Below are 21,731 nucleotides of genomic sequence, written 5' to 3' on the forward strand. Positions count from 1 at the left end.
TGTATTAATCTTTTCATTCAGTTTTGGCTTATAGTTACAAGATCAGATTTATCTCCACAGACCAACTCTACACTAAATATACTTTACAAAATAGTCACTATTATTAATGACTTCACAAGATTACATCACTGTCTATCTTGCATATCATTACATCTGGGCCATCTATCTTTGGCGGTTTCTGACAAAGCGTCCAAAATTGCTGATACAACTCTTATACAACAGTTGATACAAGGTAAAAACAGTTGATACAAGGTAAAAACAGTTGATACAAGGTAAAAACAGTTGATACAAGGTAAAAACAGTTGATACAAGGTAAAAACAGTTGATACAAGGTAAAAACAATTAATACAAGGTAAAAACAGTTGATACAAGGTAAAAACAGTTGATACAAGGTAAAAACAGTTGATACAAGGTAAAAACAGTTGATACAAGGTAAAAACAGTTGATACAAGGTAAAAACAGTTGATACAAGGTAAAAACAGTTGATACAAGGTAAAAACAGTTGATACAAGGTAAAAACAGTTGATACAAGGTAAAAACAGTCGACGCAAGGTAAAAACAGTCGACGCAAGGTAAAAACAGTCGACGCAAGGTAAAAACAGTCGACGCAAGGTAAAAACAGTCGACGCAAGGTAAAAACAGTCGACGCAAGGTAAAAACAGTCGACGCAAGGTAAAAACAGTCGACGCAAGGTAAAAACAGTCGACGCAAGGTAAAAACAGTCGACGCAAGGTAAAAACAGTCGACGCAAGGTAAAAACAGTCGACGCAAGGTAAAAACAGTCGACGCAAGGTAAAAACAGTTGACGCAAGTGTTACATATTTATGTGAATGTATGTGAATTACTATTCAGGTCTTTGCTTATCAATGTGGACTCGATTAAAGGTTGTTGTGATTAAAGGGTCAGGAGCCCTTCTGGGAAAAAGGAGACCGGAAACGGAAGAAAAAAAGACACGAGGTCCTGGAGAAGCGACGATTCTTCTTCTTCCTCGCCGAGCTCGGACGCGAGCGGTATCGATTGAGCAACGTAACAGAATCGGCGTTTAAAAGCCCGTCTGGCGAGAGGAGTTACCGGGACGTGTAACTACCCTTTGACACATCAAGTCGCCGTGGGTTCGTGCACGGAACCAAGCAGCTGGCACAGTTCGCCTCACCGTCTACAAGGCCGCGTACGGGTCGCACCTTGGGCCGCGCGCGCTGGGCAAGCCGCGTGTTGCTTTGCCTGCTTTGCTGTACCCGCTTTGCTTGGCCAGGAGGTGCGCGCTGCAGCCGTTGTTCCCGGTACGGGACGTGCCCGGTGAAAGCACGTCAGGAAGGGTCCGTTCAACCGCCCACGTGCGGAGATCGAACTACCGGAGTACGGAGACATTGAGAGAGACATTGACCATGGAGGGAGTCGGGAGTGGGGCTCACGTGAGGAATGTATAAGATGGCCATCTTAGAGTTATTATAGATGAGTTTACCTCTTTGTACTATTGATTGCTGATTGTGGATGGTTGTTGATTGCTCGGGGAATATATCATTGATTATTCCGGATCCTTGGTGTGGGGTTTCTTATTGGTTGGAATTCAGATTTATGCGTTACGAAAGAGCATAAATAATAGATCTTTCTGGCGGAGTTCCTCTCACGGTCCGGGGGTCACCGAGACCAGGTAGTCACCGGGAGGACCACGTAACACAAGGTAAAAACAGTTGACGCAAGGTAAAAACAGTTGACGCAAGGTAAAAACAGTTGACGCAAGGTAAAAACAGTTGACGCAAGGTAAAAACAGTTGACGCAAGGTAAAAACAGTTGACGCAAGGTAAAAACAGTTGACGCAAGGTAAAAACAGTTGACGCAAGGTAAAAACAGTTGACGCAAGGTAAAAACAGTTGACGCAAGGTAAAAACAGTTGACGCAAGGTAAAAACAGTTGACGCAAGGTAAAAACAGTTGACGCAAGGTAAAAACAGTTGACGCAAGGTAAAAACAGTTGACGCAAGGTAAAAACAGTTGGCGCAAGGTAAAAACAGTTGGCGCAAGGTAAAAACAGTTGGCGCAAGGTAAAAACAGTTGGCGCAAGGTAAAAACAGTTGGCGCAAGGTAAAAACAGTTGGCGCAAGGTAAAAACAGTTGGCGCAAGGTAAAAACAGTTGGCGCAAGGTAAAAACAGTTGGCGCAAGGTAAAAACAGTTGGCGCAAGGTAAAAACAGTTGGCGCAAGGTAAAAACAGTTGGCGCAAGGTAAAAACAGTTGGCGCAAGGTAAAAACAGTTGGCGCAAGGTAAAAACAGTTGGCGCAAGGTAAAAACAGTTGGCGCAAGGTAAAAACAGTTGGCGCAAGGTAAAAACAGTTGGCGCAAGGTAAAAACAGTTGGCACAAGGTAAAAACAGTTGGCACAAGGTAAAAACAGTTGGCACAAGGTAAAAACAGTTGGCACAAGGTAAAAACAGTTGGCACAAGGTAAAAACAGTTGGCACAAGGTAAAAACAGTTGGCACAAGGTAAAAACAGTTGATACAAGGTAAAAACATCAGTTTTTACCTTATACAAGGTAAAAACAGTTGATACAAGTCTTACACAATGAGCTAGACGGCCAGTTGTGAGCTGCTGAGAAGCAGCCAAGGCATTTGCTTTGTAAATAAATCTCGTTGATGTTATTTCACTGAAAGGTTGTTTTGTTCTGTCAGAGCTGCCAATGTTATTGTTTGAAGTTTATATCTTGCTTGCATTGCTGTCATAATTGAAAGCAGACGGTTGAAAATAGGGCCTATCTTACTATACTATTACTAATGCCATTTTTACGTTGTTGTGTTCGTGATTTTTCTGATAAAATAATCCAACTATAACTGTCTTCAATATTTAATATTCAGCATCTTCTTCTAGAAGTTCTGTCATATCTATAGCAGTTGTCTTTGGCGCTTTTTATTTAGTAATGTGGAACATGAAACGTAGACGTGTAAAGTGAATACATAGGGGATTTGCATCCTGGCAGGTGGAGACCCTGCTCGTGGCTTATGAGGAAGGATGAAATTTCGTGTAATGTTGAAATTAACCCTTTGCAGCTGCCGGGTGGATCAAAAATTGTTACCTTTGAACAATGTACTTGGCACAGTGTGTGCTTCAATATATACATGCTTCAGCTTGTGCTTTATTCGAATGCGGTTGTGGTCCCTACTAACTCTAGATACAAGTTTTCTGAATGTATATACAATGTAATTTCTCTCGATGAAGATTACATCATAAATACTGTACGGTTTTCCAAATTATCTTGAGGATTCTTTCTTTTTTCCTGAAGATAATAGCATACTGTGGGTGGAATAAATAGGGCAGGATGGCCTAGAGAGGTATGTGCACTCACCTCTAAGCTGTGGATTGTTTTGGGCCTGGGTTTGACCCCTGGCCCAGCTATAAACTATCATCCTGGTCTTTTATAGGCAGGGTGATTTGCCAATGTGGCCATTCGCCACCCTCGGATGGATGTTCAACTGGCATCCCGTCTGCCAGCATTACTTATTGGACTTTAAAAATGCCTCGGTGTCCTTCGTGAAGAGTAGGCGAGCTAGCGCCGGCACCATGAACAAATGACTAATTCCTGCCCTAACCAGCAAGAGTGCATTGCATCAGCGGCACAGCTGCACCCAGAGCCAATGATGCCACCCCACAGCCTAATGCTGCGTACGAATGAAGAAGAAGAAGAAAGTGGAATATACGGACAAACCAGCTAATAGGGGATTCCATGAGGTCACTATTAAAGTGCAGGTGCATAGGACATGCTGGGAGGCACTATAGGCAGGGTGATCCAGTCAGGCCTTGCGGAATGCACCACCAGGCCGGAGCAAAAATCGATACTGTTGCATCCAAGTTATGACACAGCAGTGCAGGAGCCAGGGCTTTCGTTCCACTTTCTCTCAAAAGACGAGGCTTGAGGAAGGTATGGGTCCAGACGATTTGGTGGAGAGATTTTCTTCTTTGCATTATGACTATGTTTGTGGGCATTTTGAGGGTAGAAGGCAAACTTGCATGATTTGAGTCCTAACAATGTTTCCTTTGAAACGTAAGATATTAGTCACGCTAAGGAAACCTCTGAAGGTGTAAGGAATTCTAGTTCAAGGGAATTTCTTCGAATTTTTTTGCAACATATAAAACACTAATGATTTTTAACATAGCATTAGTCCAATTTCTTGGCTGCAATTATGTTGGACCTTTTAAGAAACATTTATGGTGAATAAAAATTGGGTTTTGACATTTGTTTCCTTCAAATTGCATGATTTTTGGATGTAGTTGTTCAAAATTGACGACTGGAACGTTCCCTTCAATATTAAGTGTTGAGGTTTTCCTTTTTCATTTTCATCCATTATTTATACAAGTTGTTTGGATGTTATTGTTGGTGTTAAAGCTGCCTTTCCTTGTGCAGGTACCAGTACTTTTCCTTCCATTGGTGGATGGAGGCTATATTTTCACCCCTGTCTGTCTGTTTGTCTGCGGACAGGGTATCTCAAAAGGTTGTCCATGGACGGATTTGGTGGAAAGGTTGGGTGTGTGCCAGGGACGAAATGATTAGATTTTGGTGAAGATCCGGATCTGGATACTGGAATTTGTGATTTTTCACTATTGAGATATAGGGCCAAAAATGATATGTAGCATGGTATATCAAAAAGTTATGGATGGATTCGAACAAATCTTGGTTGAACAGCTTGGTTATGCTACAAGGACAAGTTTATTCGATGTTGGTGAAGATCCGGATCTGAATTTGCATATGATATTTTTTCTTATTTTCTTTTAAGTGAGATGAGTCCAAAAATGATGTACGACATGATATTTCAAAACATTGTGGACAAGTTATGACAAAACTTGGTGGATGAGTTGGTAGGTGACAAGGATAAGTCTTAGATTTTGGAAAAGGTTCGGATGCAGAGCCGGCCTATCGGTGGGATACACAACCTAAACTGTTCAGTTTGGCAGAGGAGCGCGCTCTTCCCACTGCCGTTCTGATTTGACTTTCTTTCTATATCTAAGTATGCCTTATAGAAAATGGAGAACATTAAGTTTTCTATATTTTTTGTATACTGAATCGAGGCTCATGAAAGAGCTAACATTTATTTCACAAACAAATCAACCAGACAAACAAGATATATAAAAAGAGGGAGCGGAAGACAAGATGGGGAGAGAAGGGGAAGCACACAAACACAACATTTGAGGGCAGGGAGATGTGTGGGAGGGAGAGGGCTTGGGGGGAGGAGGCGTGGGAAGGCGGGGGGTGGGGTGGTGGGAGAAGTATAAAACACAAGGACACCAAAGACTTCCAGGACAGAAGTTGGTATTTCAAAAAAGTGGATTTGGGGTGAAATTAGTGGGGGTAGAAAAGATCAAGGTCTTGGATGGGGGAAGATAAGAGATGGTGGTGAACAGCTGTTTTAAAGACCTGGAGGGAGGGAGGAGTGGGATTGAAGAGAATGAGGGAGTTTGTTCCAGAGGCGGAAGAAAAGAGGAGTGAAGGTGAGCAGAGAGTCTTGATGTTGGCAGTTTAACCATAAGAGGGTTGCAGGCAGATCTTGTGCGACCTGTAGGAATATTTGGGGGACAGATCACAGACGGGGCTGGGGGAGCAAGGCCAGAAAGGAGTCGGTGGAAGACGGAAAGACCACCTACTTGCCTAGATGTAGAATGTTATGTTTCTAGAATTTGTTTCTTGATGTCTCTCAATTTGTAGAATGTTCAAAGAAAAAAAAAGAAAAAAATTTGTTTGTTTGTTTGTTTATTTGGATGGCATGGCAGAGGGTACAGTGTAACATTTTTACAGTGCAATCTGACCCTGGCAAGCGATGAATTCAATAAAATGGGTCACTTACCTCTGTACAAACCACCTTTATTTCAGTTCCAGACCCTCCGAGCTGCTTCCACCAGATATTTAGTTTTTTTTGTTTTTTTTTTGTTTGTTTTTGTATACTGAATCGAGGCTCGTGAAAGAGCTAACATTTACTTCACAAACAAATCAACCAGACAAACAAAATATATAAAAAGAGGGAGCGGAAAACAAGATGGGGAGAGAAGGGGAAGCACACAAACACAACATTTGAGAGCAGGGAGATGTTTGGAAGGGAGAGGGCTTGGGGGGAGGAGGCGTGCGAAGGGAGAGGGACAAGTATAAAACACAAGGACACCAAGGACTTCCAGGACAGAAGTTGGTATTTCAAAAAAGTGGAATTGGGGTGAAATTTGCGGGGGTAGAAAAGATCAAGGTTTTGGATGGGGGAAGACAAGAGATGGTGGTGAACAGCTGTTTTAAAGACCTGGAGGGTAGAGTGGGATTGAAGAGAGTGAGGGAGTTTGTTCCAGAGGTGGGAGAAAAGAGGAATGAAGGAGTGAAGGTGAGCAGAGAGTCTTGATTTTGGCAGTTTGACCATAAGAGGGTTGCAGGCAGATCTTGTGCGACCTGTAGGAATATTTGCGGGACAGAGCCCAGAGAGAGCTGGGGGGCAAGGCCAGAGAAGACTCGGTAGAAGACGGAAAGACCACCAACCTGCCTGCGGTGAGTGAGTGAGAGGCCCTTGGAGTTAGCTTCATCGCGGGAGATTCCAATGATTCTGAATGCTTTGGTTTCAACAGCGTGAAGACGAGCTAGATGTGAGGCAGGAGCACCAGCCCAGAGGGGAGAGCAGTATTCCATTGAGCTGCGGATGAAAGCCTTGTATGTGGTGAGGAGCTCAGGTGTGCCAAGGAAGGACTTCGCACGACGGAGGATGCCCAGTCGGCGACTGGCTTTGGAGGCCAGATTTGAAATGTGGTTTTCCCAGGAAATATCATGGCAGATAGTGAGACCCTAAAGCTTGAGTGACAGAACTTCTTGGAGAGGATTATTCAGAAAGTGGATGGGAGGGTTGTCCGGTCGGTCTTTTCGGAGAGACATCGTAAGAGTGTGAGATTTGTCAGGATTGAAAGATATGTTCCACTTGTTTGCCCAGTCTGTGATTTTGTCCAGGTCTGCAGAGAGTGAGGAGGCTGCAGACTGCCGATCTGAAGGATGAAGAATGGAGCGACAGAGAGTAGAGTCATCAGCAAAGAGATACAGAGGATTTTCAAGAGAGTCAGAGAGATCATTGATGAAGACCAGAAAAAGCACAGGGCCCAGAACACTGCCTTGTGGAACTCCAGCCTGAACAGGAAGAGGAGATGAGAGAAACCCATTCAGGGCCACACGTTGACTACGACTAGAGAGGAAGTCCGCCAGCCATGCGTGGAGATTTCCATGGATACCAAAAGAGGAGAGTTTGGTGAGCAGAGCGGGGTGCCAGACCGTATCGAAGGCACGTGATATGTCAAGGGAGACTGCTCTAATTTCCTGTTTGGCATTGAGGACCTCCATCCATTGTTCGGGAGGCAGAAGGAGCATTTCCAGAGTAGAGTGTCCAGGTCTGAAACCAAATTGATGATCAGAGATCAAGCCATTGGAGAAGAGGAAAGATTTCATATCTGAAGCAATGATGGATTCCATGACTTTGCTGATAATTGGGAGAAGCCTGATTGGTCTGTAGTTGCTGGGATCTGTTTTTGCACCTTTTTGTGCAAAGCGGTGATGTTGGCAGATTTCCAAGCAGATGGAAGATGACCTTGAGCAAAAGAGAGGGTGAAGAGAACAGAGAGAGGGAGTGAAAGAGCGGAAGAACAGGATTTTAGGACCCGTGGGCTGATGCCGTCAGGTCCAGTTGCAGAATCCGAGTCGAGGGTTGACAGAAACTTTTCCACCTTGTCAGGAGGAAAGGACACAGAGTCCAGGAGCAGCTGGGTACGAATGGTTACGGTGGGTACAGAGAGGGATGGGTTTGGGACACAAGATTTAGAGGCAAACGCAGAGTTGAGGCATTCAGCTTTTTCACGTGCGGAGTCAGCCGTGTGGCCATTTGAGGTGAGGGAGGGGATGGAGGGGGAACAAACACCAGAAACAGATTTGACCAGACGCCACCAGGATTTGGAAGAGGGAGACAGATAAGAGAGTTCGGTCCTGAGAACGGAGAGATATTGTTTCCTGGCTCTCCTGAGGGTGGACACACACTTGTTCCGGGCTTTGTGAAAGGAAATGAGATTTCCTTCCGTTGGATTTGCTTTCCAGGAGACGAAAGCAAGTTGTTTCTGGGCAATAGCCTCACCACAAGATTCCGTGTACCATGGACGGGAGGAAGGGTATGACAACAGAAGACGAGATGGGATAAATCTGTGCATGAGAGAGAGCAGTTTGCTTTGGAAGAATTCCCAGGAAGAATTTATGTCAGAGGCAGTAGAGATGGGAGACCAGTCCACATGATTGATGGCTGCTTGAAGACCGTGCCAGTTGGCCTGAGTGAAATTCCAGACTCGTCGACGCTGAGGAGGCTCTCTGAGAATGGTCAGAGAGATGTCCACTTTAACAAGCACATGATCAGAAGAGCCGATTGGAGCAGAAGAAGAGCAGCAGACGTTTTCAGGGAAGGTAGTCATAACCAAGTCCAGAAGAGAAGATGCTCCATTGACTGAAATCCGGGTCGGGAAATTGACAGATTGTGTCAGTCCCAGTGAGTCACAGAAGTCCTTTGCTGAAGAGCCATGGCTGGTGAGAGAGGTACCCACACCCAGCCAACTGGCATGGTGACAGTTGAAATCACCACATATGAGGAAGAGAGAGTTGGGATGGGTAGATAGAAGTTGGTCCATATTCTCAGACAGCGAGATGTAGATGGAGTCATCACTGTTTGGTGGACGGTACAACACACATATGAACAAAAGGTGGGAGCGAAGGGGAAGCCATAGCCAAAGGTATTCCTGGGGGTGAGGTGGAGAGAGGGCAGTGCAGGGCGAGTGAGGAAGAGTTTTTTTTATAAAGATAGCAACCCCACCTCCAGGACGAGGCTCAGGTCTATCATAACTGAGGAGGGAGTAACCTGGGAGAGATACCAAGGAATCAGAGACATCATGAAGGAGGAAAGTTTCTGTTAAGCAGATCACGTCTGGTTTGTCAGAAGCAACCTGTATGGAGAGATCAGACAAGTTTGAACGAAGGCCCCGGATGTTTGAGGTCCATACCGTTAATGAAGAGGAAGGGGGAGCATCGGATACAGAACAGGGGGGGGGGGGAGCGGTAGGGTAAGATGTGGAAGAGGAGGGAGAGGTAGGGAGAGCTGTTGAAGGTGTGTCGGAGATTACAGAATAGCTTGGAGAAAGGGAAGAATGGGGTGGACAAAAGGTTTGATGGTGATTGGGAGAGGCGCAGTGAGGTGTTATTTGACGAGGGGGAAGACCGAGGCAGAAGGTTGAGGGAGATGAAGGTGAAAGTTGGAAGGGGGAAGAAGCGGGGAGGACGCTTTGAGGAGGAGGAGGAGGAGGGGTGAGAGGGGAGTCTAGGAGGGGAGGAGCGAGGGAGAGTCTCGGAGGGGAGGGGTGTGGGGGGAGATTTGAAAGGAATGGGTGATTGGGAAGATTTGGAGGGGAGGGGCAAGGGGGTAGATTTAGAGGGGAGGGGTGATGGGATTTTGGGGTGATGGGATTTTGAAAAGTGTACGATTAATGGGAAACGAACATTTATTGCAAAATGAGTTTCTTGAGACATTCGAGTCAAAAATACGTTTGAGGACGCTGGAGGGAGGATGGAGTGCTGGAGAGTTTAGGGAATGAATGAAAGATGCAATATAAGAGATGGATTTTTTTTTTGGAATGAATAGATTTGGTGAGCAAGTCGAAAGCATCCTTTTATAGAAGAAGAAGAAAAAGGTGTTATAGAATATGACAGAGTACAGGTCTTCAGGGGACAGATGAGACATTTTTTAACGTGATCACGTGATCACAAACAACGTGGTCGAAGAACGAACGAACAAATAAGAACGAATAAACGAATAAGAACAGAAGGAAATGTTTTTTGTTTTTTTTCTTTTTTTCTTCTTTTTTTTTGAGATTTTAAAACAAGGAAGTATGGGGTGAAAAGACCGTGAAAAACAGACCGGAAAGTAATTGCAGCGCGATCGGAGAACCGCTGAGACAAAGGCAAAGCCTCAAGCCAAGGTCGGACACGGTAGCCTAGTACTACACTTAGGCCTCAGAATACGCAATACGAAAGACCGACGATTCTGTACACAGGTATGAAAAACCAACACCAAGAATACTATTAAAGACACCCCAATAGTACATACACCGAGAGAAAGATACAGTTTCGACAAAAACACAATTGTGAAAAGTTACTTAACTTCGAAAGCGAGCGCGCATGGACAGCTTTGAAGAGACGAGACCTGCAATCTTCATTTGCTGCTTCAAGATATTTAGTTATATTATTCCTTGCTGCTTCAACCTTGCTGCCAAGTTAAACTCATCGGCTGTTCTTTTATTCAAACTCTTGTTTGAAACCATTAAAACTCGCATGATTGACAAAATAGAATGTTCTGCTTTTTCTGTTGTGGCATATCACTTGGGTTTGCACAATGCATTCATTACATGTGTTATGTAAAATTAGGTTACCGTGGCCTGCAGTATTCTCCACCTACCTGCAGTATTCTCCACCTCCACCTATTCTCCACCTAAAGTATTCTCCACCTACCAAAATGCCACATTTAGATGAATTACGAATTGTGTAGAAATAATTTTTCCAAATTAACATTTTATTCATAACTGAAGAGATCAAACGAAACACTTGTAGTTGAAGGAGGTTACATGTCAGGAATACCTGCAAAAACATGTAAAAAATCAAAATTCACTGTTTGCAAAAGTATTCAGCCATTACTTGGTGGAAGCACCGTTTGCAGCAATGACTGCCATGAGTCTTTTTGGGTAGGACTCTCCCAGCTTTGCACAGTGAGATGTTGAAAAATTTGCCCATTCTTTACATGAAAATTGCTCTTGTTCTGCCAAGTTTTTGGGGGGGATTATTGATGGACTGCAATCTTCAAGTCTCACCATAAATGTTCAATTTGGTTCAAGGCAGGACTTTGGGCCACTCAAGAACATTTATTTTCTTCTTATTCAGCCACTCCAGTGTGGCTTTAGGTTTGTGCTATGGATCATTGTCCTGCTGAAATGTGAATCTCCCACCCAGTTTCAGATTCATGGCTGATTCAAGCAGATTTTCATCAAGGATTCTCATGTACTTTGTACTGTCTATTATCCCTTCCATCCTGACAAGCTTGCCTGTCCCTGCTGTTGAAAAGCAGCCCCATAACATGATGCCACCTCCACTATGCTTGACAGTAGGGATGGTGTTGACTGGGTGATGTATATTGTTATGCTTGCACCAAAGTAACACTTTGAATTTAGCCCAAAAAGTTCTTCTTCTTTTTTTTTTCTTTTTTTTCTTTTTTAAGTTTTTCAAACTCCATATGAGCTTTTAGATGCATCTTCTATAGCAGCGGCTTATTTCTTGCCACCTCTCCATGGAGGCCAGCTTTGTGAAGGGAATGGGATATGGCCCTCCTCCCACCCCAACCAAATACTTTTGTGTTATAGAACCGAATGTTCAACTCTCATTGAAGCTCAAAGTGCATTTGCTTTCTCCCTGTAGGGCACTGTTCAGTTATGAAGGAAACTCAAACGACCTCAAGCTGGTTAATTCTGGAGGTAAGTGCGTGTGTGCATGTGTGCAAATTATTTAGGTATCCTTATCACTGAGAAATCGGCATATGGGTTTTGGTGGCTTGTGTTGACAGTTTTCTTTTTTGTTTTGTTTTTGTATACAAGATCGAGGCTCGTGGAAGAGCTAACATCAATCACAAAAAAACAAAAACAGACACACAAAACATACAATAAAGGGAGCGGGAGACACGATGGGGAGAGAGGTACAACAGCAGAGAACAGGGACATCACGAGATCTGTGGGAGGGAGAGGGCTTGGGGGGGAGGAGGCATGGGAAGGGGGGTGGGGGTGGGGGTGGGAGAGGTATAAAACACATGGACACTGCAAGGACTTGAAGGAAAGAAGTTGGAATTTCAAAAAACTAGATCTGGGGAGAAATTAACAGGGGTAGAAAAGATCAAGGTTTTGGATGGGGGAAGATAAAAGATGGTGCTAAACAGCTGTTTTAAAGACCTGGAGGGAGGAGTGGGATTGAAGAGTGAGGGAGTTTGTTCCAGAGGTGGGAGTAAAGAGGAATGAAAGAGTGAAAGGTGAGCAGAGACTCTTGATTTTGGCAATTTCACCAGAAGAGGGTTGCTGGCAGATCTTGTGCGACCTGTAGGAATATTTGGGGGACAGAGCACTGATAGAGCTGGGGGAACTAGGCCAGATAGGTGTCGGTAGAAGACAGAAAGAGCACCTACCTGCCTGCGGTGAGTGAGTGAAAGGCCCTCACAATCAGCTTCATCGCAGGAAACTCCATTGATTCTGAAAGCTTTGGTTTCAACAGTGTGAAGCCGAGCCAGGTGTGAGGCAGGAGCACCAGCCCAGAGGGGAGAGCAGTATTCCATTGAGCTGCGGATGAAAGCCTTGTATGTGGTGAGGAGCTCAGGTGTGCCAAGGAAGGACTTCACACGACGGAGGATGCCCAGTCGGCGAACTGCTTTGGAGGCCAGCTTGGAAATGTGATTTTCCCAGGAAAGATCATGGCAGATAGTGAGACCCAAAAGCTTGAGCGACAGAACTTCTTTGAAGAGGATTGTGGAGAAAGTAGATGGGAGGGTTGTCCAGCCGGTCGTTTTGGAGAGACATAGTAAGAGTGTGAGATTTGTCAGGATTGAAAGACATGTTCCACTTGTTTGACCAGTCTGTGATTTTGTCGAGGTCTGCAGAGAGTGAGGAGGCTGCAGACTGCCGATCTGAGGGATGAGGTATGGAGCGGCAGAGAATGGTCGTCAGCAAAGAGATAGAGAGGATTTTCCAGAGAGTCGGAAAGATCATTGATGAAGACCAGAAAAAGCCCAAGGCCCAGGACACGACCTTGGGGAACTCCAGCATGAACAGCAAGGGGAGATGAGAGAAATCCATTCAGGGCCACACGTTGACTACGATCAGAGAGGAAGTCCGCAAGCCATGCGTGGAGATTTCCATGGATACCATAGGAGGAGAGCTTGGTGAGCAGAGCGGGGTGCCAAACTGTATCGAAGACATGTGATATGTCAAGGGAGACAACTCTGATTTCCTGTTTGGCATTGAGGACCTCCATCCATTGTTGAGACAGCAGAAGCAGCATGTCCACAGTGGAGTGACCTGGTCTGAAACCAAATTGATGATCAGAGATCAAGCCATTGGAGTGGAGGAAGGATTTGATGTCCAATGCAATGATGGATTCTATGACTTTGCTGTTAATTGGGAGCAGGCTGATTGGTCTATAGTTGAAGGATCTGTTTTTGCACCTTTTTTGTGTAAAGCGATAATGTTGGCTGATTTCCAAACTGATGGCAGATGATCTTGAGCAAAAGAGAGGGTGAAGAGAAGAGAGAAAGGGTGTGAAAGAGCGGCAGAGCAGGATTTTCGGACCCGTGGGCTGATGCCGTCAGGTCCAGTTGCAGAATCAGAGTCAAGGTTTGACAGAAACTTCGCCACCTTGTCAGGAGAGAATGACAGAGTCCAGGAGCAGCTGTGTTCGACTGGGTAAGGTGGGTACAGAGAGAGATGGGTTTGGGACACAAGATTTTGAGGCAAACACAGAGTTGAGGCATTCGGCTTTGTCACGTGCGGGGTCACCTGTATAGCCATTTGAGGTAAGGGAGGGTATGGAGGGGGACCAAACACCAGAGACAGATTTTACCAGACGCCACCAGGATTTGGAGGAGGGAGACAGATTTGAGAGTTCACTTTTGAGAGTGAAGAGATATTGTTTCCTGGCTCTCCTGAGGGTAGACACACACTTGTTCCGAGCTTGTTGGAAGGAACTGAGATTGCCTTCAGTTGGATTATCCTTCCAAGAGACAACGGCAAGTTATTTCAGGGCAGCTGCCTCACCACAAGATTCAGTGTACCATGGACGGGAGGAAGGGTAAGACAACTGAAGACGAGATGGGATAAATCTGTGTATGAGAGCAGTTTACTTTGGAAGAATTCCCAGGAAGAGTTGATGTCGGAGGCATTGGAGATGGAAGACCAGTCCAGATGATTGATGGCTGCTTGAAGACCATAGCAGTTGGCCTGAGTGAAATGCCAGACTCGTTGACACTGAAGAGGCTCTCTGAGAGTGGCCAGAGAGATGTCCACTTTAACAAGGACATGATCAGAAGAAACGATTGGAGCAGAAGAAGAGCAGCAGACATTTGCAGGGAAGTTTGTCATAACCAAGTCTAGAAGAGAAGATGCTCTGTTGACTGAGATCCGGGTCGGGAAATTGACAGATTGCGTCAGTCGCAGTGAGTCGCAGAAGTCTTTTGCTGAGGAGCCATGGCTGGTGATAGAGGTACCCATACCCAGCCAGCTGGCATGATGACAGTTGAAGTCGCCACATATGAGGAAGAGAGAGTTGGGATAGGTGGATAGAAGATGACTCCATTTACATTTCACTGTCTGACAACATGGACCATCACTGTTTGGAGGACGGTACAAATCACATATGAACAAAAGGTGGGAGCGGAGAGGAAGCCATAGCCAGAGGTACTCCTGGGGGTGGGGTGGAGAGAGGGCAGTGCAAGGAGAGTGAGGAAGAGAGTTTTTGATAAAGATAGTAACCCCACCACCAGGACGAGGCTCAGGTCTATCATACCTGAGGAGGGAGTAACCAGTAAGAGATGTTAAGGAATCAGAGACATCTTGAAGGAGGAGAGTTTCTTTTAAGCAGATTACGTCTGGTTTGTCAGAAGCAACCTGAATGGAGAGATCAATCAGGTTTGAGCGAAGGCCCTGGATGTTTGAGGTCCATACTGTTGAGGAAGAGGGAGGGGGAGCATCGGGTGCAGGACAGGGGCGGAGAGGGGTAGGGTAAGATGAGGGAGAGGAGGAGGTCGGGAGAGCTGTTGATAGTGTGTCAGAGATTGCAGAAGAGTTCGGAGAAAGGGAAGGATGAGGAGGGCAAAAGGTTTGATGGTGATGGGATGAGGCACAGTGAGGGGTTGTTTGAGGGAGTGGAGGTATGAGATGGAAGGGAGACGAAGTAAGGTGGAGGCAGCTTTGAGGAGGAGGCAGGAGATTTGAAGGGGAGTGGTTGGGGGGGATTTGAAGGGGAGGGGCGAGGGGGCATTTTTGGAGGGGAGAGTGGGGAGATTTGGAGGGGAGGGATGAGGGGAGAGAGGATGGGGAGTGGCCAACATTCTGGCAGCAAATAAGCCTGCAACGTACCAATGAGTACATTGTGTACTTCAAATCAGTTGAGGAAGTCATTGGCGGTTTAAAAAAATAAGGAAAGGGTTTGCCCAAGTGTTTTCCTGTTTTGTTATGAGAGATATTTTCAGAGAAGCAGGAAGTATAGTGGCAGAGTTTGAGTGGGAAATAGTACATATGTGCGGTTTTTTTTTTTTTTTCAATGGATCTTGTCTGTCCTAAATATAGTATCGACCTTGCCTGCCATTAAGTTGAATGTAATTGTACATGCATATGCCGAAAATTTGTTGTAGATGTGAAAAGTGTCTGCAGTAAATTTACGAAATAATATAAAATAAAACTTTACTCTGTTTAGTTGTGATATTAATTTTTTGTTTTAATTGCAAGGTCTCGTGTATTGCTTCTCACACTTGCTGAATTTTCCTTGTGTGTGCTGAATATTGGTACATTGCAGGCTTATTTGTTGCCAGCATTTGGGCCACTCCCCACCCCCTTCCTTTCCAAAAACAACAAAACAAGATGGTAGTTTCTAACATGTCCAAATGCTTTGGCAAAACTTCAGAGGTTAACACTTTTGCAACTCAACGCACTCGATTACAAAGTCCGCCAACGTGCTGCCATGTGGTGTGCAGGAGTGACTTCATCATCCTGGACTCCATGACTGTGTTTACACATGTTGAATCGAGTTTTTTTCCCACCACCCAAGGAAGAAATAAAGTTCTGACTCGTGATTGCTTCTTCACCCAACTCTACGTGCCCATTTAAGGCCCCTCCTTGCGATTCCCCACCCCCCTTCACGCACACCCTGTCACAATATAGCATGGTCAAAGTACAACACTCCAAATAAAGGAGAGACGACTTTCAGTGCAAGTGAGGCATTGGAAGCATCGAGTTGTTTTGGGCGATTCCACGATGTATTTGTGTAGCGATATGTTATTACCTCCACCACCGAAGATGAACTGAGGTTATGTTTTCACGTCTGTTTGTTTGTCTGTATGTGTGCAGGATATCTCAAAAAGTTGTGGACTTATTCGTAATTTGGTGCAGAGGTTGAGTGTGTCACAATGACGAGGATGAAATGATTAGATTTTGGTGAAGATCCAAATCTGGATACCAGAATTTTAAAGTAATTCTTCACCACTGAGAGATAGGGCCAAACATGATACATAGCAGGATATCTCAAAATGTCGTGGATGGATTCGGACAAAACTTGGTCGACAGGTTAGGTGTGTGACAAGGAAGAATTTATTCGATTTTGGTGAAGATCCGGATATGAGAATTTTTTAATTTTTATAATCATTCTTCTCCATTGAGAGATGGTGCTAAAAATGATACATAGAATGGTATCAAATAGGAAGGACCTTGCATGATTGAGAATGCCTAGTCAGCGACTGGCTTTGGAGGCCCACTCAGAAATGTGGTTTGCCCAAGGATCATGGGTGAGGGTGAAACCCAAGAGTTTGACTGACTGAACTTGCTCAAGAGCATTGTTAAGAATGTAAATTGGGGGAGGGAAGGGGTTGCCAGGCGGTCCTTTCGGAGAGAGAGAGAGAGAGAGAGAGAGAGAGAGAGAGACAGACAGACAGACAGACAGACAGACAGACAGAGACAGACAGACAGAGAGAGACAGACAGACAGAGAGAGACAGACAGAGAGAGACAGACAGAGAGAGACAGAGAGAGAGAGACAGAGAGAGAGAGACAGAGACAGAGACAGAGACAGACTTTGACTTTTTAGTCCTTTTATTACAAAAATAACAATATACACGTTTTGCAATAAAATCAATAATGCCAACAAAAAGAAAAAAAGAGAAAGAAGAAGCACCCAATGATCATCAAATAAAAACAATCAGTATTTCACAACAGTATTCTAAATTCATTTTCTTTAACCTCACAAAACCCACCAACACACCAAGTATCAACAAAGTTATGAAAATTTCCGGACTCGTTGGACAGGGTAAATTCCAGTTTCAATCTTGCTGAGATTAATGCATTCAAACACAACATGATATTGCAGTGCTCTATCGGTTTGCCAGATAGTTTGTCTTTTCTTGTTAAATAAACAGCAAGCTTCGCAGTTGCTATTAGGAAACTAAACAGTTTAGATGCAGGATTCTGTTTAGGGGCAAAACCAAAGACGAAACTTCTCAAAGAAAAAGTAACATGCATTTCATGTGCAATGTAATTCAACCAATGAAACAAAGGAAATAATCGGATACAGTCTATGAATGCGTGAAACAAGTCCTCATTGACTGTACAGAAGGGACAACAAACAGATACAGGAGAAAAATGTCTAATAAACGTGTTAGAGGGAACAATCCAGTGGGCCAAACGCCACTGGAGATCACCTGTTCTTTTGGATGTGGGCTCACTGTACATGGCTTCCCAGATAGGTTCGGAGGGGGGTCCTCCGGGTAACAATCCTTTCCATCGGGTAACTCCATTTAACGAAGGGTTCCCATTTAACAGCTTGAGGCACATCTTGTAGATGCCCTTGCTGTCCATTGTCTGGAAAAGCTTTGACCCATCGCTAACAGGGGGCAAATCGTTTTGAATGGGTTCAACAATTAATTTAGGCACTGTCGGCTCATTTAGATCTTCTTCTGTACCTCGAGTCCAAGTTAGGCCAAGTTGCCGTCCCAACTGAATCATTTTCCTCAAAATTTTTGCAATCATCCTATGGGACCAAATCCCTGTCAGGTCGGCGATTTCACTTACGGATTTCCAACCATACCCTGAGTCATGTCGGAGATGCCGCACCTTCACAATACCAGCTGCTATAAAGTGTTGGCAAAAATCTCGACTCTTTGGAATGTCGGGAAAGAGAGGGTTATAGAACAAAGGCTCGTGTGCCAGCATTTTCGTTACATATGTGTCCGCCTGACGACTCACAGAAAGGCTCTGCCAGGCATTTAAGAGGCTTTGGTAAAAAGCAGGGAGAACCGATATGTCGACATGCTGGAGGTTCATTTGAAAGAGTTCAAACCCGTACCCGAGCCTACCCGCTCGCTGCAGTACAAGGCGTGCAGGGAGCCGGCCTGGCAGATGTTCCATGTAGAGGAGACGTTGAATGGACCGCAGCCGGAAGGCCATTAGGCGGGCTTTGATGTCGACGAGGTTGTGGCCACCCTCAGCCGAGGGGCGACATATCACATCGGGTCGTAGCCAGTAGTAGCCTCCCCAGAAGAAGTCCACCAGTTTGCCCTGGAGTGCTTTGAGTAGGGCCTCCGGCGGTTGCAGGCAGATGAACCTATGCCACAACATTGTGGCAACTAAGTTGTTGATCACTAGCACACGGCCCTTGAAGGACAAATGAGGTAAAACCCTTTTCCATCGGTTCAATCTTTCTCCCACTTGCTCAATTACCCCGTCCCAATTTCTTTGAGCATACTGTGGGGAACCAAGGAATATGCCCAAGTACTTAATTCCCTCACTTCCCCACAGCAACCCTGCGGGGAGGGATGGGGGCGGCTGTGGTACAGGCTGAAGAAGGTTGCGATAAAGGGAGGGTATCCATAACGTCTTGCTCTTGTTCCAATTGATTTTTAAAGAGGAGGCAGCGTGAAACTTTGACAGGCACTCAACAACGATATCGATATCATCCTTATCTTTTACAAAGATGCAGACGTCATCCGCATAAGCACATAGGGTTAGCGGTGCACTCATGGGAGTGAGTGCTATTCCAGAAATCTTCTTTCTCAGTAGATTGAGAAGAGGCTCTAAAGAAAGAGCAAACAATAAACCAGAGACTGGGCACCCTTGCCGGACCCCTCTCCGAACCTTGATGGGGGGAGCCAGCACATTATTAATCTTAATTAAACTAAATACATCCGTGTATAGCGAGGAAATGTAGGAACGAAAGTTTGCTCCGAGGCCGCATGCCTGTAACACATGATGCATAAACTTATGGTCGATACTGTCAAATGCCTTTTCAAGATCAAGCGACATCATTCCAAAGTCTTCTTTAACACGGTTACCATCAATGAGATCTCTGATTAAAGAAATATTATCATGGATGGATCTTCCAGGAACACAGTAACTCTGTTCTGGCAGTACTAGATCACCAATAACCTTTTTTAGTCGATTAGCTAGTACTTTTGAAAAAAGCTTGTAGTCCGTGCACAGCAGGGAGATCGGTCGCCAGTTCACCAAAAGTCGGGGATCTTCAGTTTTCGGGAGCAAGCACACTACGGCTCTTCTTAGACTCAGCGGCATTATACCAGTCTGTATAGAAGTGTCCAAAACATTCAGCAACTCAGGGCCTAAAAGGTCCCAAAATGTCAGAAAGAATTCGGGAGGTAGACCGTCAATACCCGGAGCTTTCCCTGAATCCATGGCAGCAAGAGCACAGGTTAGCTCAAGGAGGGTGATTGGTAGGTCAAGCTCCAACCGTTGAGCCTCAGTTAGGGAGGGAAGGTGAGAGGTTAAATCCATCATTGTATCATTACAAACAGTCTGCTCCTCAAAAAGTTTTGTAAAGAATTCAATAATGTTTATTCTAACATCATCTTCGTTGACAACAACGTTGCCTCTTGAGTCCAAAACAGAAGAGATTAGCCGTGATGGCTTGCTTAAGGATTCTAAATGAAAGAAAGACTTGTTTGGGGTGTCTGATAACTTTACATTCTGTATTCTAAGTCTAATTAATGTTCCGGCTGCTTTCTCTTGAACTAACTCCCTTAAAAGAGCTTTCTTTACAAGCAATAACCGGTAATTGGCGTCATTGCTTTCATGAGCCAATTTATTCTCCAAATGTAGAATATCCAATTCCAACCGGGCCATTGTAATGTGCTTGTCGTTTGTGCTGTGTGATTGGAAACATTGACAAAAAACCCGAATTTGAGATTTCATGTTATCCCACCATATGCTGGATGAAGAAAAGGAAGATTTCTTTGCTACTAGACTTGCCCAGAAAACACGAAAGGCTTCCTTAAACATACCATCTTCTAGAAGTCTAACATTAAACTTCCAATAAGCGCTCCTACTTGCGGGTTGAGGAAAGGAAAGGTTTAGGGTTACCATATGATGGTCTGAAAACACGGAAGGAAAAATATTTGAAGAAACCGCAGTATTTTTAAAGGGTACGTTGATGTACCATCTGTCAAGCCTTGCCAAGGATACTCGACTATTGGCGCATCGACACCAGGTGTACTGGGATGTGCTTGGGTGGTGCAACCGCCAAACATCAACGAGGCCCATTGTGCTAAAAAAATTGGATAAGTGTACATGGGACTCAGGATGGGGTTCGGCAGAATTTCTGTCAACCGATGGGTCGAAGGTGCAATTGAAATCACCTCCGACACACACACAATGATCAAAATCAACTGATCTTAAGTGATTTATCATTGCGGTGAAGAAGGACTTACGCTCTACGCTATCACTTGGCGCATACACATTAAAAATAGTGTAATGGAAGTTATGGCTTACTAGTTTGAGAGAGCTAAGCCGACCATTTATTACCTCCTGAAAATGGCATGACTCACACACGAGGCCTGGCTTCAGCAAGAAGCCGATTCCAGCAGATGAAGCTGATAAATTGCTGAAATAGCATTGGCTCTTAAAAAGTTGATGCCAGTTATGTTCCACATTTGGTGTGATGTGAGTTTCTTGAAGTAAGATCACATCCACCTTTTTCCGTTGAAATATGTTTTTTACTTGGACCTGGCGGAGGTGTCTAGCACCACCACCGTTAATATTTAAGGTTGCGAGTTTTATAGTTTTCATCCTGTATTGATGAAATCAGCCTGTGGCTGGGAACACTCTACACCTGCACGTGTGATGAATTTTCTTAACCTGTGGTATTGTGACTTATTCAGGTCGAATTGTTCAGGCGTTTTAATTATGGATTTTGCAGTGTGGATGAATGCAGCCAAATCGTCAAAATGGTCTTTAATGACTATGTTACGCTGTCTGTACGTTTCGGCTAGAAACGACACGATGTGTTGGGGGGGTATCTGTGACTGAGATGCTGATGACTGTGACAGCTCAGTCACTTCCACCTCGTCCTCAGACTCTGACAGGTCTGATAATGTCCCACCTGGATCTTGGGCCTTACTTGCAGCTCTCACGAGCTCCTCTGGAGGCATCTCCTGAGATTTCGTTGGGTACTCTGGTGCACACTCACGAGCAGACTGGTGCTTACTTTCTTTATGTGTGCTTTGGCAAATGGCTGCAGATCTCTGCGTAGCCGGGGTTACGATCTCTGTTTGTGAGACAGAGCAATTTGTTTGGTCACCAGTCCGCTCAGCTACTGGAGGGGGGACCGGTGGGGCTTCGCGTTCAGGCTCAAAAATGGCCGCATTGTTCGGATCAATGTCGGCTTTATTCTCAGAGCTTGGGAAATCAGTAACATCTTCTTTACCACTTTGGCGTTCGATATTTTCGTTTGCTGTAAACGTTTTGCCCTCTTTTGCAGAGACAGTGTCTCTGCCCAAGACAGCCTTCTTTATCGCACCATCGGGGCTATTTGTTAGTGGTGCTTTCCGTTTTTTGGTCAGTATGACAAGTTCTTCATTCATGGGTTCGTCAGCAGTACTAGCATCACCAAGTGCCATCTCACTGGG

The 21,731-nt window shown here is 44.9% G+C and overlaps 1 protein-coding gene across 1 annotated transcript in view; it reads left to right on the forward strand.

The window, feature by feature from the left end:
• LOC137423031 (drebrin-like protein) overlaps positions 1-21,731 on the forward strand; it is a 160,156-nt gene that overhangs the window by 10,222 nt on the left and 128,203 nt on the right. Inside the window, exon 2 of the mRNA XM_068109806.2 lies at positions 11,493-11,548. Coding sequence (XP_067965907.2) covers positions 11,493-11,548 — 56 coding nt within the window. The remainder of the gene's footprint in view (positions 1-11,492; positions 11,549-21,731) is intronic.

Source organism: Myxine glutinosa, chromosome 3, assembly GCF_964187855.1.
Source record: "Myxine glutinosa chromosome 3, kmMyxGlut1.1, whole genome shotgun sequence".
NCBI classification, from domain to species: Eukaryota; Metazoa; Chordata; class Myxini; order Myxiniformes; family Myxinidae; genus Myxine; species Myxine glutinosa.